Genomic DNA, 14,128 nt, shown 5'->3' with positions numbered 1-14,128 from the left:
GGGAGCACGCCTTGGGCAGGAGCCCTTGAGAGAGTGCACAGCGGCAGGGAGGAGGGCCTGGGGGCTTCGTGTACAGGAAGCAGACCCCAGTCTCGGGCAGCCGGGGATGAAATTCTGCAGCCCCACGTAGAAGGAATAAAGGCTGAACAGAAGTGCCCCCCACCCCTTGCTGAGGGGCTGCCTCAGTGCCGGAGAGGAGGGCACAATGACACATGACCTTTCCAGCCTGTCCCTCTAAAGACTTCAAGAACAGGTGATGCTACAGACCCACAGAGGAGTTAGGGGCAGACCAGTCAGCTCCCACATGCACAGACAGCAAACCCCAAAACTGCAACCTAAAAAAACAGGCAAGAGAAAACTTCTGTAGACATTTCCAATTAACTGCAATTTGACCCAGGCAGGCCCGAGTCCTCGGTGACCTTGACAACAAGGCAGTGGCTGCTTGCAGGACAAATGTGGATGGGGCCCAGGCAGGTTTGAAGCCAGCTGTCTGTCCCCGCGTCTGTGCGTGTGCCCCGCCTGTGCGTGCACAAGAAGAAACGTTTTGGGATGGGGGGTGGACCCTGAAAATGCAGCTGACCCCTGGGAACCGACTCTACAAGCTCAAACATTCTGATATTTGGGGAAAGAATGTCACTGATGAGAACGTCTACTTTTCATCTGGGGTCATGGACGGTATCGACAGTGAAGATGAAGAAAGATAAAGATTCTTTTTTAAGCTACCGTGTAAGCACCTTCCCTCCCCGCGAACACCTATATCATTTCCTAAGTGCTGGCGGGAACCCCAACCAAGCCCTGCACAGAGGCCGGCCAGCCAGAGCGCGGCTTGGGGCGGCCGAAGTCAGGGACGGCCCCGACCCCTTCGGGCGCCTGCCTGGAGAACCTCAGTTTGTTCGAGCCAACGCCAGGCAGAGGCTATGCCCTCCTGCCTCAGAGCAATTACTATCAAAGGTCACGGCTGTGAACCCCTCCTCTGCCCCTGTGGGGCGAATGTGACTCTGGCGACCCAGGACGGTCTTGTTCAGGGGTTTATGCCTGATCCCCCGAAGCTCGACCGTCAGGAAGGGTGGGTCCTGGCCCCCAGCGTCCATGTGCTGGTGCTGACCCGCCCCGGGGCAGTTTCCTCTTGTGTCCCCACTCTCCCTGTAACCTCCAGCCGCCTCCGTGCAGATCTGGAGTAGAGCACAACTCCTTCCCCTGCGGGCCGTCCCCCGGCTGTCTGTCTGTCTGTGGCTGCTGGGTAGTGTGTCTGGGCATCGTAGCTGATGTCTGAGTATCTCTCTTTGACACAGGGCTCCTCCTCACTTGGTGAAGCAGGGCAGTCAGGGGCAGAGGAGGCCGGCACAGGGCTTCTCCCTCCACAGGGTGGCCTTCCTGTGGCCTCTCCGTCACTGAGACAGTGGCCCAGTTCTCCCTCAGGCGTCCAGCTCTTGCTGGCAGACGCGGGCACTGTCGGGAGGGTCAGGATCCGGCCCCATCAGGCCCCCGCCCAGTCTGGAGAGACCAGAGGGGAGGCCGAGAGACCCTCAGAGGAGCTGTGGGAAGTCGGTTGTTGGGGAGAAGCCTCTGTCCCGTCTGGCAGGGCATGAGGGCAGGGGTTGGGCTGGCCCCAGGACGTTCCCCACCCACCCTGGCCTGGCGAACCCACGGAGACAATGGGGTGGTCCGGGGGTGAGCAGCAGACATCATCTACCGCCTATTCGCAAATGAAACCCATGGCCGTCTGTCCAGGGCCTACTCTTCCTGGAAACAAGAACCTGGGTCCCCTGTCGGCCATCGCTCAGGCCCTGGACTGTGAGCCGGGGTCCCGACCGCAGTGTGCTTACCTTGATGGCCTCTGCCGCACACGGCCGCTCCTGGGCGCTGCGTCTAGCCATGTCCAAGAGGAGGGTCTTGAGCCTGCGAGGCAGGGCCAGCTTGTGGTCTCGGGGAACACTGAACTTGGCTGCTGTCCACAGGACCGCAGCCACACAGTACACGGAAGCCTGGGGGCGGGGGAGGGAAAGGCCAGCCTTGCTCAGCAGCACGTCCCCACCCGGGGGTCCCCCAAGGGCACCCGGGGGCGCCAGCAGGACGGTGGCTCTGATCCGCGCCCCCGGTTCGCACCTCCTCGGAGCTTGGAGGTCCGCCAGACCCTGAGTCAGATCCCTGGGGGAGCGGGGACTGGCCTGGGAACCTGCGTGCTTACCAAGTACTCCCGGGTCATCACCCTCAGGTGTGAGCAGCCAAGACCTGAGGCCTCCGTGGGACCTTCCCACCTTCCTCTGTCCTCGGGCAGCTGGAGGCCGCGGCTCGGGGTTCAGAGGCCAGGAGCCCCCCAAACCAGCAGTGTGCTGCTATTTAGCAGCAGGTTCTCTGAGCAACAGCACCTTCCTCGGGCACCTGGGTGGCTCAGGCGGTTAAGTCCGGACTCTCTCAAAAGTAAATAAACGTTAAAAAAAATACCCATGTCTACACACATCAGTTTACTCTAAACGTTCCTGATGCAAATGATGGGAAGCACCCAGTTTAAAAAAGAGGGTAAGGTGTGATACTCTTTTTTGTCAGCTGCAGAGAGCCAAGGAGTGTCACGGGACGTGGGCACTGATTTTCCAGCTCTTGTACCGGAAGTCACACAGGTGGCCCGACAGGCGTGCCGGCTTCGTTTTCATTTAACTCAACCGGCGGGATGAGAGCGACCCGAGGAAGGCCCGGTGCGAGCTTTGCTGCTGTAAGCCGGCCGCTGTCCCGCCACCAGCAGTTCTGGAGGGTCACGGCAGGCGCGGAGCACCTCTGCGTTCAGTTGCATCGTTAACGTTTCCTCCGTGCCCTCGTTAAGTCTATGCAGCTGACCAGATCGCGTGTGCCGATCTCCCCAGTGTGGACGCTCCCACGAGGCCACCTTCAAGCTGCTCAAGTGGTGCCAGTGCACGGGGGCAGGGGCAGTGCCAGCGGTGCCCTCCAGGAGTGCTCCCACCGCCAGGAGCACAGGCCACTGTGCACGACAGTCACGCACGAATGAAATTATCAGCTGTAGATACTTATGAACGTTTTTAAAAAGCTAAACCTCTAATTTTGAGATAATTATGGATTCACATACAGTTGTAAGAAACAGTCCAGAGAGACTGTGTACCCCGGACCAGTTCTGCATGATAGTAACATCTTGCAAAGCTGCAATGCAGCCAGGACGAGGCATCCACATGATCAAGGTACAGAGCGCTTCCTGCATGAGGCAGGGCAACAGCCCTCAGCCGCGTGTACTTAATCCCTGGCAACTACTCATCTGTTCTCTGTTTCTTTAATTGTGCCATTTCACATAAATGGAATTACACACTATGTGACCTTTTGGGATTGGCTTTTAATTAAGTGGAGATCCTTCCAGGTTGCTGCCTTATCAATACCCCGTTCCTCTGACTGCTGGGTAGCAATCCATGGTGTGGACGGACCACAGCCAGTTTTACCATTCGCCCCAGACAGACACCCGGGTTGTTTCCAGTTTGGGGCTATTCTGAGTACAGCTGCCGTGGTCGTTCATGTGCGTGATTCTGTGCAGACGTTTCGTTTCTCCAGGATAAGCACCCGGGAAGGCAGTTTCTGGGCTGCAGGGTGGTCAAAGAATCTGCCGAGCTGTCTCCCGAAGGGCTGTGCCCACCACGATGAGCGAGAGCCCCCGCGCGCGGCCCCACATTCTGGCCGGCACGCGTGTGGTCGGTGTTGGGTTGTCGCCATTCCAGCCGGGGCCCAGGGGCCGCCTCCTGTTTTGCAATCCCAGGTGCCACAGGAGGTCGAACATCTTCCACATGCTCCTTAACCACACGCTGTCTTCTTCCGTGAGGGTCTGCACAGACCTTGGGCCCACTTTTAAGCGGGTTGTTTGCTTTTTTATTGCTGAGTTTTAAGAGCTCTTTGTGTGTGCTTTGCAAATATTTTCTACCGGTCCCTGGCTTGTCTTTTCACTCTCAATAATATCTTTTGTGGAGCAGAAGTTTGAAATTTTACTGAAGTCTAACATCAATTTTCTCTTTCGTGGATCATGATTTTGTGTTGCGCCCAGAAGTTGTTGCCAGATTTCTCCGTTATTTTCTAGGGGTTTTATGGTTTTGCACCTGTGATCCATTTTGAGTTAATGTTTGTGAAAGGTGCAAGGTCTCTGTCTAGATTCTTTTTTTTTTTTTTTTTTTTTGCACGCGGACTTCCAGTTGTCCCAGCGCCATTTGTTAAAGAGACTGTCATTTCTCCACTGAATTGCCTTTGCTCCTTTGTTAAAGACCAGTTGACTCTATTTGTGTGTGTCTATTTCTGGGCCCTCTATTCTGTTCCATTTATTTGTCTGTTCTTTTGCCAACACCACCCTGGCTCGACCATTATTGCTCTACGGTAAGTTTTAAAATTGGGTATTGTCAGTTTTCTGACTTTCTTCTTCTCCCTCAATATTTGCTGGCTGTTCTGGGTCTTTTATCTCTCCATACATACTTTAAAATCAGATTGTTGATATCCCTGAGTACCTTGCTGGAATTTTGATTGAAATTGCACTTGATTTATACATCAGATTTGGAAGAACTGATATCTTAACAGTATTGAATATTCCTATCCATGAATATGGAATGTCTCTCTGTGTAGGCTTTTCTTCCATTAGGGTTTTGCCGTTTTCCGTATAGATGTTATACATATTTTGTTAGATTTATATATAAGTAATTTTTTTTGGTATGAATGTAGATTGCACTGTGTTTGTAATTCCAAAATCCAGTTGTGCACTGGTGGTAAACAGTAAAGCAACCGACTTTTGCATATTAACCTGCTATCCCGAAACCTTGCTATAGTTGCTCATTGGGGTGCCTGGGGGGTCTTAGTCAGTTAAGCGTCCAACACTCCGTTTTGGCTCAGGTCGTGATCTCATGGTTTGTGGGTTCAAGCCCTGCATCTGTCAGTGCAGAGCCTGTTTAAGATTCTCCCCTGCCTCTCGCTCTGTCAATATAAATAAATAAATAAACTTAAAAAATTGTTTATTAGTTCCAGGAGGTTTTTGTTGATTCTTTGGGATTTTCTAAATAGGCAATCATGTCACTTGTGAACAAAGACAGTTTTATTTCTTCCTTCTCAATCTGTACACATTTTCTTTTCTTGTCTTACTCCATTAGCTAGGAATCCCAGTATGATGTTGAATAGGAGTGGTGAGAATGACATTCTTGAGTTTTCCCCAATCTTAGGGGGGAAGCATCTAGTTTCCTCACCATTAATTATGTGAGCTGTAGGTTTTAGTAGATGTTCTTTATCAAGTTGAGGAAGTTTCCCTCCATTCCTAGGTTGCTGAGAGCTTGCATCCTGAATGTGTAGTGAATTTCATCAATAGCTTAGCGTCTATTGACACAAATACAAATTTTCTTCTTTAGCCCATTGATGTGATGTGTTAAATTAACTGATTTTCCATTGTTGAGTCAGCCTTTCAGGCATGGAATAAATCCCACTTGGTCAGTTTTTAATTTTGATGAAGTTCATTTTGCCCACTTTTCCTTTTGTGAAAAATGTAAGGATACTGCTTCTGGTGTCAAGGATAAAAGATCTCTGCCTGGCTCTCCATCCCAGAGATTTTCTTGGATTTCTTTCGTCAGCATTTTGTAGCGTTCAGCATTCAGTCCTGTGTGTGCTTGGTTAGATTACATGTAAGTATTTCAATTTTTGAGTGATTGTACATTTACATAAATTTTGTATCTTAATTAAATTTATATTTATATGCATATTTCAGCTAGGACAATAGAAGAAATGATTTATTGTACACATGTTACATTCTGAGTACAGGATTAGTCCTGAAAATCACAGGTCCAGGGCAGAGGACCAAAAGGACTGTTTTTGTATGAGCAAGGTGGGTCTCTCAAAGGTGGTTGTTGCGATCAGATGACGATGGGTGTTTCTAGATCAATTTGTTTCTGAAACAAGATCTAGAAAGTAGGTGTGCAGCCCAATAATTGTGCCAGGGTCCCTGGCCTCTGGCTTTCCTTGTTTCCCCTCCCGTAGCTTCCACGGGTGCACAAGTTAGTGGTTTACTTGAACTTCTGCCTCATCGTTCTTCTTTTATGCTTCAGCCTGTGCATTTACTTCTTCCTCCACTTGGTTCATGGCCTGGAGGTTTCTGAGATGGTGCTAGTGCTGAGAGCATGCACTGTATTTTTAATTTTGGAGTCTGCATGTTCATTGCTAATATATAGATATACAACTTATTTTTGAACGTTTATCTTATATCAGAACTCACTTATTAATTCTAGGAGTCCTTTGGTAGATTCCGTGAGTTTCCTTGGAATTTTCCACATAGACAGGTCTTCTGCGAATGGTAGTATTTCTTCTTCCTGGCCTTTATGCTTCCTACATGCTTTTTTTTAATTTTTTATTATTGTAGTGGCTACCGCTTCCAGCAGTATGTTGAGTAGGAGCAGTGAGAGTGGACATCCTTGCTTTGTTCCCAGTCGTGGGGAAAGCATTTAGTCTTTCCCCATTGAGTATGATGTTATCTATAGGGTGTGTGTGTGTGCGCGTGCATGTGTGTGTAGATGCTTTTTATTAAGCTGAGAAAGTTTCTTCTACTTGTATTTTTCTCAGGTTTTTGTTGTTGTTATTATGAATGGGTGTTGAATTTTGCCAAATGGTTTTTCTGCATCAATTAATGTGATTATGGGATTTTTCTTTTTTTAGCTGGTTAATATGTTGGACTAATTGATTTTCAAATACCAAACCAGCCCTTTATCCCTAGAATACCTCCCTCCCCCCAACTTTGTCATGGTGCATAGTTTTTATATATTGCTGAATTCTAGCTGCATATTTTGTTAAGGATTTTTGCCTTTATGTTCATGAGAGATGTTGCTGTGTGTGTGTACAGATGCCTCTATCTGTCTGTCTATCTATCTATCTATCTATCTATCTATCTATCTATCTATCATCTATCTATCTACATTGACAGTATATATATTAGCTTAATTAGATATATTGGGAAGTGTTTTCTCTTTTCTTTTCTGGAAAAGATTGTGTAGAAATGGTAGTAATTTATCTTTAAACATTGAGTAGAACTCCCCCATGAAACTGCTGGGCCCAAAGATTTATTTTTTGAGAACTTTAAAAGTACAAATTCAATTTCCTCAATAGTCAAGGGCTGTTCAAAGATCTATTTCATATCGAATGCATTGTGGTAGTGTATTTCTGAAGAACTGGCCCATTTCATCTAAGTTGTTGAATTTATGTGTGTAGACTTATCTGTGGTATTCCATTATTCTTTTGATGCCTGAAGGGTTTGTTGGGGAATCCTCTGTGTCATTCCTGATATTAGTAATTTGTGTCTTCTTTTTATTGTTGTCAGTTTTGCTGCAAGTCTTCACATTTTGTTGGTCTTTACCAAGAACCACCTCTTCACTTCACTGTTTTCTCTATTGTTATTCCATTTTCATTGATTTCTGCTCTCGTCTTCATGACTTCCTTCCTCTGTTCTGGGTCTGTGTTGCTCTTCTTCTAGGTTCTTGAGGAGCTTAGATTACTGACTTGAGCGTTTACCTCTTTTCTCACATATGCAATTAGTGTTACGAATTTCCCTCTTAGCCCTGCTTTGGCTGTGTCCCACAGTGTCAACATTGGCATCTGTTGATTGTCTTTTTTCATTAGGTTTGAATCTCCCTGGTTCTTGGTGTGGCAAGTGACTTTTGGTTGAAACCTGGACATTTTCATGTTGTAAGCCTCTAGATCTTATTTAACTTGTTCTACCTGACTTTCTCTGACAGCACTGTCTGGAAAAGGAGACACCATCTTGTTATTGCCAGCTGGGGGCACAGTCCAGGTTCTGTATTTGGCCTCAACTGACACCTGAGGAGGGGGCTCCTCTTTGCTGCTGGAGGGGGTGGGAATCCTGGCTCCCCGTTGGGCCTCCGGTGTCACACCTCTGGCCGGGAGGGGTGGGAGGGCATCCTTTCTGCTCCTCACCTGCCTCCACTCCCAGCACGAGGTAGGGGTGGCCTTGTTGCCGCTGGGTGACGGTGGGTGTTCTAGCTCTCCATGAGGCCTCCTTTGGCAACACTTGGCCTCAAGGGGCATTTGCTACTGCAGAGGATTAGGTGCAGTGGTGGGGGTCCAGGCTCCCCACCCACATGCTCTTCACCAGCTTAATGGGCAGGGGTCCTTGGAATAGACTGGTGGGGGTGCTTAGCCTCCTCTGGCACCGCCTGGGTAGGCCCGCCCCTCTCCTCACCCCTTCCTCTGGCTCGAGTGCGGTGCCTTTGCCTCCACGCATGAGGCAGAGAGAAGGAGCAGGGCCCTTACCACTGTGCCCTCCTCAGCCCGAGGCCCCGGCCAGGCTGCCTTCTGCTCTCTGCCTTGCACACTTCTCACGTTTGTTTTAGGGATGCGGGGTTTCTAGCTGTACTTAGTCGGGGAGTAGGGAAGTGGAGTTCTACCTTGGTTTTGAATATAATTTACTTAATTTAAAGTTTGTATAATTTAATTTTTATTTCATTTTGTTATTATTTTTTAAAGTGGGCTCCATGCCCAACGTGGGGCTTGAACGCACCACCCCAAGATCAAGAGTCACATGCTCCACCGACTGAGCCAGCCGGGCGCCCCGTAAGTGTGTACAATTTAGTTTTTAATAACACTCTGTTTAACAAGTGCCTTGTAAATATTCCTGAAAGTTCAGCCCTGGGCTCTCTTGAGCCAACACATACCGCCCAGAGCTGTCCATGCAGAAGTCCCGCCCCTGCCACCCTGGGGAGGCACCTGCTGGGTGGACGCTGCCCAGGCCAGGAGAGCCAGGGCTGGGGAGGCGACTCCTGCACTGGGGGAGGGCTCCCTGACTCCCCCTGAATCCCGGTGAGGGGCCCATGCCTCACCCCCAACCCCAGCTCTCTGGGCAGAAGGGGGCGCCACCGAGGGTGTGGGGCAGGAGGCCCTGGGAAGGGACGGGAAGGCCCCAGTTACCTTCTCCGTCACCAGCTCTTGGTCTGCAACTTCAGGAGCCAGAAAAAATGTGTCGTAAGTGCCTGAGAGAGAAAGGCCCAAGCTCTTAGTTTCCCTTTCGGCCTTGGGGGTCTGTGGTGGAGCACAGCTCCTGAGGGTGTCCCCGCATACGCACCATTGGCAGGGGGTGGGCCGAAGAGAATGGCCCCGTCCTCGGCCACCAGCACGGAGTCCAGGCACAGGTATGCTGCAAGAGAAGGTGGGGTCAGGGTGGCCAGACTCACCGTGGGGACCCGGCTCTCCCGGAAAACCCACAGTGGTGTGCTCAGGGTGGGGCAGCTCCCCCCCCAGCCCGCAGCACCCCGCCCCCGCCCCCAGTCTCCAGGGAACACAGCACAGGGGCCAGGGGCTGGACAGGGCCCGGGGAGGGCTCTTCGAGGCTGCCCCGGGCACATCAAGCTGGGAACTGTAACCAGCTCAAGGAAGAGGAGGGGCACGGGGGGGGTGGGGGGGGGACATGGCCCAGCACCCAGCGCTGCCCCCCTGAGGGGCCCCCGTCGAGGCTGCACCCCCAAGGCCTGGGGGTCACAGGACCGGACAGCAGACTTTCTCCTCATCACCCTCCCCAGGACCTGGTAATCTCAAGGGCTGTCGGCTACCATGCTGTCCGGGAGGGCTGTGCTTCAGGGGGCTGCGGATTGGGGTAGTGTCTGAAATACCCCCCTCTCCCTGGCCAACGTTGCTTCCTTGGGGACAGTGTGGCCCCATTGAGGGGATGTGGGCCATCCACACAGCTCACACTCTGCCCTGGGCCCCTCTGGTCCTGAGACCAGAGCAGACATGTCCAGGGCACCGCTGGCTCACAGTGGGGACACAGCCGCCTGGCCCCAGGCCGGCCCCATGGCCCACGTGCTCCTCTTGGTCTTGGCCCTGGAACACATCAGGGGGCGGGCTGAACACGGAACCGCGGGGCAGAACTTCACCTGGGTGCTCGCTGTGTGCACGCAGAGCACTGAGACACGCGTGGGACAGAGCCCAGAGCTCATACTCCTTGAAGGGCCGGCCCAGCTGGCACAGGAGGTCCTGCAGGGAGATGCCCTGGTGGGGAGAAGTCACATCTCAGTGAGAGTGGGTACGTGGGGTCAGCTCAGCCCACCGCTGGGGGAGGGAACTGGGCGGGAACCACCTCGAATCAGGGTGGGATGTGCCTCCCACACAGTGCGCTCCTGACCAAGTGGGCCAAGTCCCCGCATGGACACGAGGGGGGAGGGCGTGAAGGATCAGAACCCCGTGCCCCTGGTGGCGATGTCAGACAGTGCAGCCGTGTGGACAACGGTGTGGCAGGTCCTCAAGATTAAACACAGAATCACCACATGATCGGGCGATCCCACTTCCGGGCGCCCCCCCCGAACTGAAAGCGGGGCCTCAGACAGACACCCCCGTGTCCACGGCAGCAGATTCACAGGAGTCTATAGGCGGAAGGGACCCGAGTGTCCACCGTGGATGAGCGGGTAAACGCAGTGGTCCGTCCACATGGCACGACGTCCCCCAGCCTCGCGGGAGGGAGACACCTGCCATGGGGCAGATGAGCCCTGAGGGTGCGATGCCCAGTGACAGAAGCTGGACACAAAAAGACAGGCCCAGTGTGACTCCACCCTCGCGAGGTCCCCAGAGCCATCACGTTCACAGACACAGAGGGCGGATGGTGGGCGCCAGGGGCGGGGAGGGGGTGGGGACCTGATCGGGGACAGACCTTCGATTTGGGGGAATGGGAGAGTCCTGGGGACGGAGGGTGGGAGTGGCTGCCTGCGGGGTGACTGTGCTGGGTGCTCCAGACCGCATGCTTAACGGGTGAGAGGGCAAAGTTTATGTGACACAAGCTTTGCTTCACCCCCGTCCCTGCTACACACGGAAAAGTCCTGGAGTCAGAACGCACTCCGCTGGAAGGTAGTTCGCCACTTCGAGGCCACGGGAAGAGCTAGGACCACAGCCTCCACACTTGGGGCACAGAAGTGCACGCTCTAGGGAAGGTTCCAGAGGCAGTGTCTCCACCCTTGACCCCGCTCCACGCGGGGTGCAGCCGCCTTGCTCCTTCTAGCCCCGTTTCTGCAGTGCTTGGCTGGTGGCCCATGTTCCGGGAGCGGTGCACCCCAAGCCTCCGGCTACATGTGGGGATTGAAGCAGCCAGCTCTGAACCCTGTTCACGCTCTGCAGTGGAGATCTGGGTGCCCTGATGCCTGGGGTGGGGGGAGGTCTGCGTGGCCCTGGTCCCACGGGGCCTCTGGGGCAGGGAAGCCTAGTGGTCAAGACAGTAGCTGGGCTCCCAGTCAGCCCTGCCCCTCAGTGGCTGCCCGCCCTCCAAGAGCGCGCATGGCCACTCTGTGCCTCAGTTCACCCATCTGGAAGGCGGGCCGTTGTGAGGTTGTTGGGCATGGGAAGGTGAGCCAAGTCCAGGGCTAAGGTGTGTGACTGGGAGTTCTCTCTGCACAAGCTGGTGTGGAGGTCGGGTGGACACAGGAGGCCAGTGGAGGCCGTGTGAGCTGAGTGGGGACACATGCATGTGCACGTTAAGCACGTGTCAGTGCACTGGGGTCGTCAGGACAGACATTTGCCTTACGGTAACTATGTTTTTTATGTAAATTACCCTCGGGTCCTTACCAGGATATGAATACAAATATAAATCACAGACTGTTGACCTTTTGTCCTCTGGGTCAACAGAGCGTGGTGGGAAACATGGCCTTTGGTGCCCTGGTGAGGGCCCAGCGCTGCCCTGCAGCACACTGGCCCCCCAGGTGGCTTTGCCTGAGGACCTCATGGGGACAGAGCGTTGGGGAGGGACCTGCTGAGCCCAGGTGTCACCACACAGAAGGGCTTAGGGCCGCAGGCCCCTCAGAGCACCTGTGGTTCAACTAAACACAGTGCAAACTCCCAGAACGGAGATGCCTGTCCGTCTCAGCAGATGGGGTGCAGCCACCAGGCCTGGGAGACCCCAGCTGCCCTGGGAGACCCCGTCCTGACAGCTGCACAGAGCCCCAGCATCGATGAAGATCTGAGGGCGCAGGGCGCCACGCTTGACCCGTGAGCACCCCCAACTCGTGGTGTTAGTGCCTGACGTTGAAAACAAGCCTCAGAGGGGCGCCTGGGTGGCCTGGTCGGTTAAGCGTCCGACTTCGGCTCAGGTCATGATCTCACGGTCCGTGAGTTCGAGCCCCGTGTCGGGCTCTGTGCTGACAGCTCAGAGCCTGGAGCCTGTTTCAGATTCTGTGTCTCCCTCTCTCTCTGCCCCTCCCCTGTTCATACTCTGTCTCTCTCTGTCTCAAAAATAAATAAACGTTAAAAAAAAATTAAAAAAAAAAAAAAAGAAAACAAGCCTCAGAGGGAGTGCCAGGGTTTGAGGGCGGGGCCCCAGGGCTGGGGGGGTGGAGCGCCAGGGCTGGGGGCGGGGTCCCAGAGGTGGATGCCCCTTCTGGGCCTGATGCTGCCCCGCCTCCCCCTGCGGAGGCACTGCGCATTGTTTGCGTAAGAAGATGTGGTCTGATAGGCACGATGGAATACTTCTCGGCCATCAACAAGAATGAAATCTTGCCGTTTGCAATGACGGTTGAGTTAGAGGGTATGACACCAAGCGAGAGAAGTCAGTCAAAGACAGATACCCTATGGTTTCACGCGTGTGAAACTTGGGAAACAAACAGATGAACATAGGGGCAGTGGGGCGAGAAGACAAGAGAATGAAACAAACCACAAGAGACTCTTAAATACGGAGAACAAACCGAAGGTTGATGGAGGGAGGTGGGTGGGGGATGGGCTGGATGGTGACGGGCATTAAGGAGGGCGCTGTCTGGAGTGAGCACTGGGTGAATCACTGGGTTCTATTCCTGAAACCACGTTGCACTGCATGCTAACCAACTAAAATTCAAATTAAAGAAGATGAAAGAGCATTACCCCCCAGGCAGGGGTGTGCCTCTTTGGTGAATGTGCGGGGTGCTGCGTGCTGGGTGAAGCCAGGTGAGGCCTGGGCGTGTGGGGTGCTCTGTGGGACGCCCCCCCCCCCGCACCCCCAGGGGGGCCACAGGGGAGGCTCTGGCCTGGCGTCACACCTGGGGCCACACCTGGGGCAGGGGGAGGCCGTAGTCACAGCTTCCGTCAGAACCCAGGTAGCTTGCATACAGCTTGCACATTCCTGAGCAGGGGTGAAGGCTCACTCCCTTCCTTGTGGTAAAGGACCAGCAGTGGGTGTGTGTGCAGTGTGCTGCCCCGCCCCCCTCCTGCCCCGGGGCTCCGCGGGACGGGACCGCATCACCCACCTGCTCTGTGGCTGTGCTAGCCGGCTCCCCAGCTCCGTCCAGAATCCCCTCCTCAGCCCTGCAAGTCCCGGGCTCTCGGCCTGCATCTCCAGGGGCCTTGGGGCGGGGCGCGGGGCTTTCCTCCGTGGGGCCCCAGCCCGGCGCCCCAGACGCCCCGTCCCCACCTCTGCCGGCGCCTCCGGGTCCTCCCCGCCGGATCTCGGGCTCCTGCTCTGGCCGCAGTCTGGCCGAGGGCTGTGTCTTGTAGCTGGAAAGGCCATTCATCCCCTCCAGAAAGGCCTTCCTGGGGTCTGGAGGGAAGAGCTCCGATGGGGGCAGCTGGGGGCCCAGCGTCAGGCAGAGGGCGCTGGCCTCCGGGCCGTCGGGCAGGAGCCTGGGGAACGTCTGCACTTTCCTCAGGCAGCTCCTCTCCGGGTCACCCAGGGGGCGCTGGGCGTCCAAGACGAGGCTGGCCAGCCGCTCTCCGTTTCTCACGGGGGCCGACAGTAGGGGCTTGGAAGGCAGGGCTGCGGGCTGCTCCGGGGCGCCGTGGGCTTCGTGGGCGGGGCCCTCTGGGTCCGCGGTGCGGCCCCCGGGCTGCTTTCTGGGCCCTGTGCTTCCTGTCGCCGGCCTCCCGCTGCAGGAGCTCTCGCTGACATCTGGGCAAAAGCAAGGAGATTGCTGTGGGGGACGCGGCCAGTGACCCTGCGGGTCACCAGAGGGGATGGGGATTCCTCTCCTGCACTCCTGGGTCCCCCACTGCTCCCCCCCCACGTGTCACCATCTGTGTGTGCGTGTGTATATGCCTCCCCGTCTTCATCCACCTCCTTGATCACAAAACCCAGCTGATTCTAAATACTGAGGCTCCAGAGGGTCCGGGCCATGTCCCCAGCCTCCTTGAGCCCCCTCAGGGTTTTCCCAAGGTCATCCAAGCATCTTGT

The 14,128-nt window shown here is 54.4% G+C and overlaps 1 protein-coding gene across 2 annotated transcripts in view; it reads right to left on the bottom strand.

Annotated features, from left to right (window-relative positions):
- Positions 1-14,128, bottom strand: part of KNDC1 (kinase non-catalytic C-lobe domain containing 1) — a 65,618-nt gene that overhangs the window by 29,139 nt on the left and 22,351 nt on the right. For both annotated transcript variants that reach the window (XM_027063466.2, XM_027063464.2), the window contains exons 6-10: positions 13,209-13,846; positions 9,888-10,002; positions 9,080-9,151; positions 8,926-8,987; positions 1,827-1,985 (exon numbers count right to left, since the gene is read on the bottom strand). In XM_027063466.2, the coding sequence (XP_026919267.1) occupies positions 1,827-1,985; positions 8,926-8,987; positions 9,080-9,151; positions 9,888-10,002; positions 13,209-13,846 (1,046 nt within the window). The remainder of the gene's footprint in view (positions 1-1,826; positions 1,986-8,925; positions 8,988-9,079; positions 9,152-9,887; positions 10,003-13,208; positions 13,847-14,128) is intronic.

The sequence above is a fragment of the Acinonyx jubatus genome, chromosome D2 (assembly GCF_027475565.1).
Source record: "Acinonyx jubatus isolate Ajub_Pintada_27869175 chromosome D2, VMU_Ajub_asm_v1.0, whole genome shotgun sequence".
NCBI classification, from domain to species: Eukaryota; Metazoa; Chordata; class Mammalia; order Carnivora; family Felidae; genus Acinonyx; species Acinonyx jubatus.
Note: the sequence above shows the minus strand (reverse complement) of the source record. Positions and strands in the feature narration are given on the sequence as shown.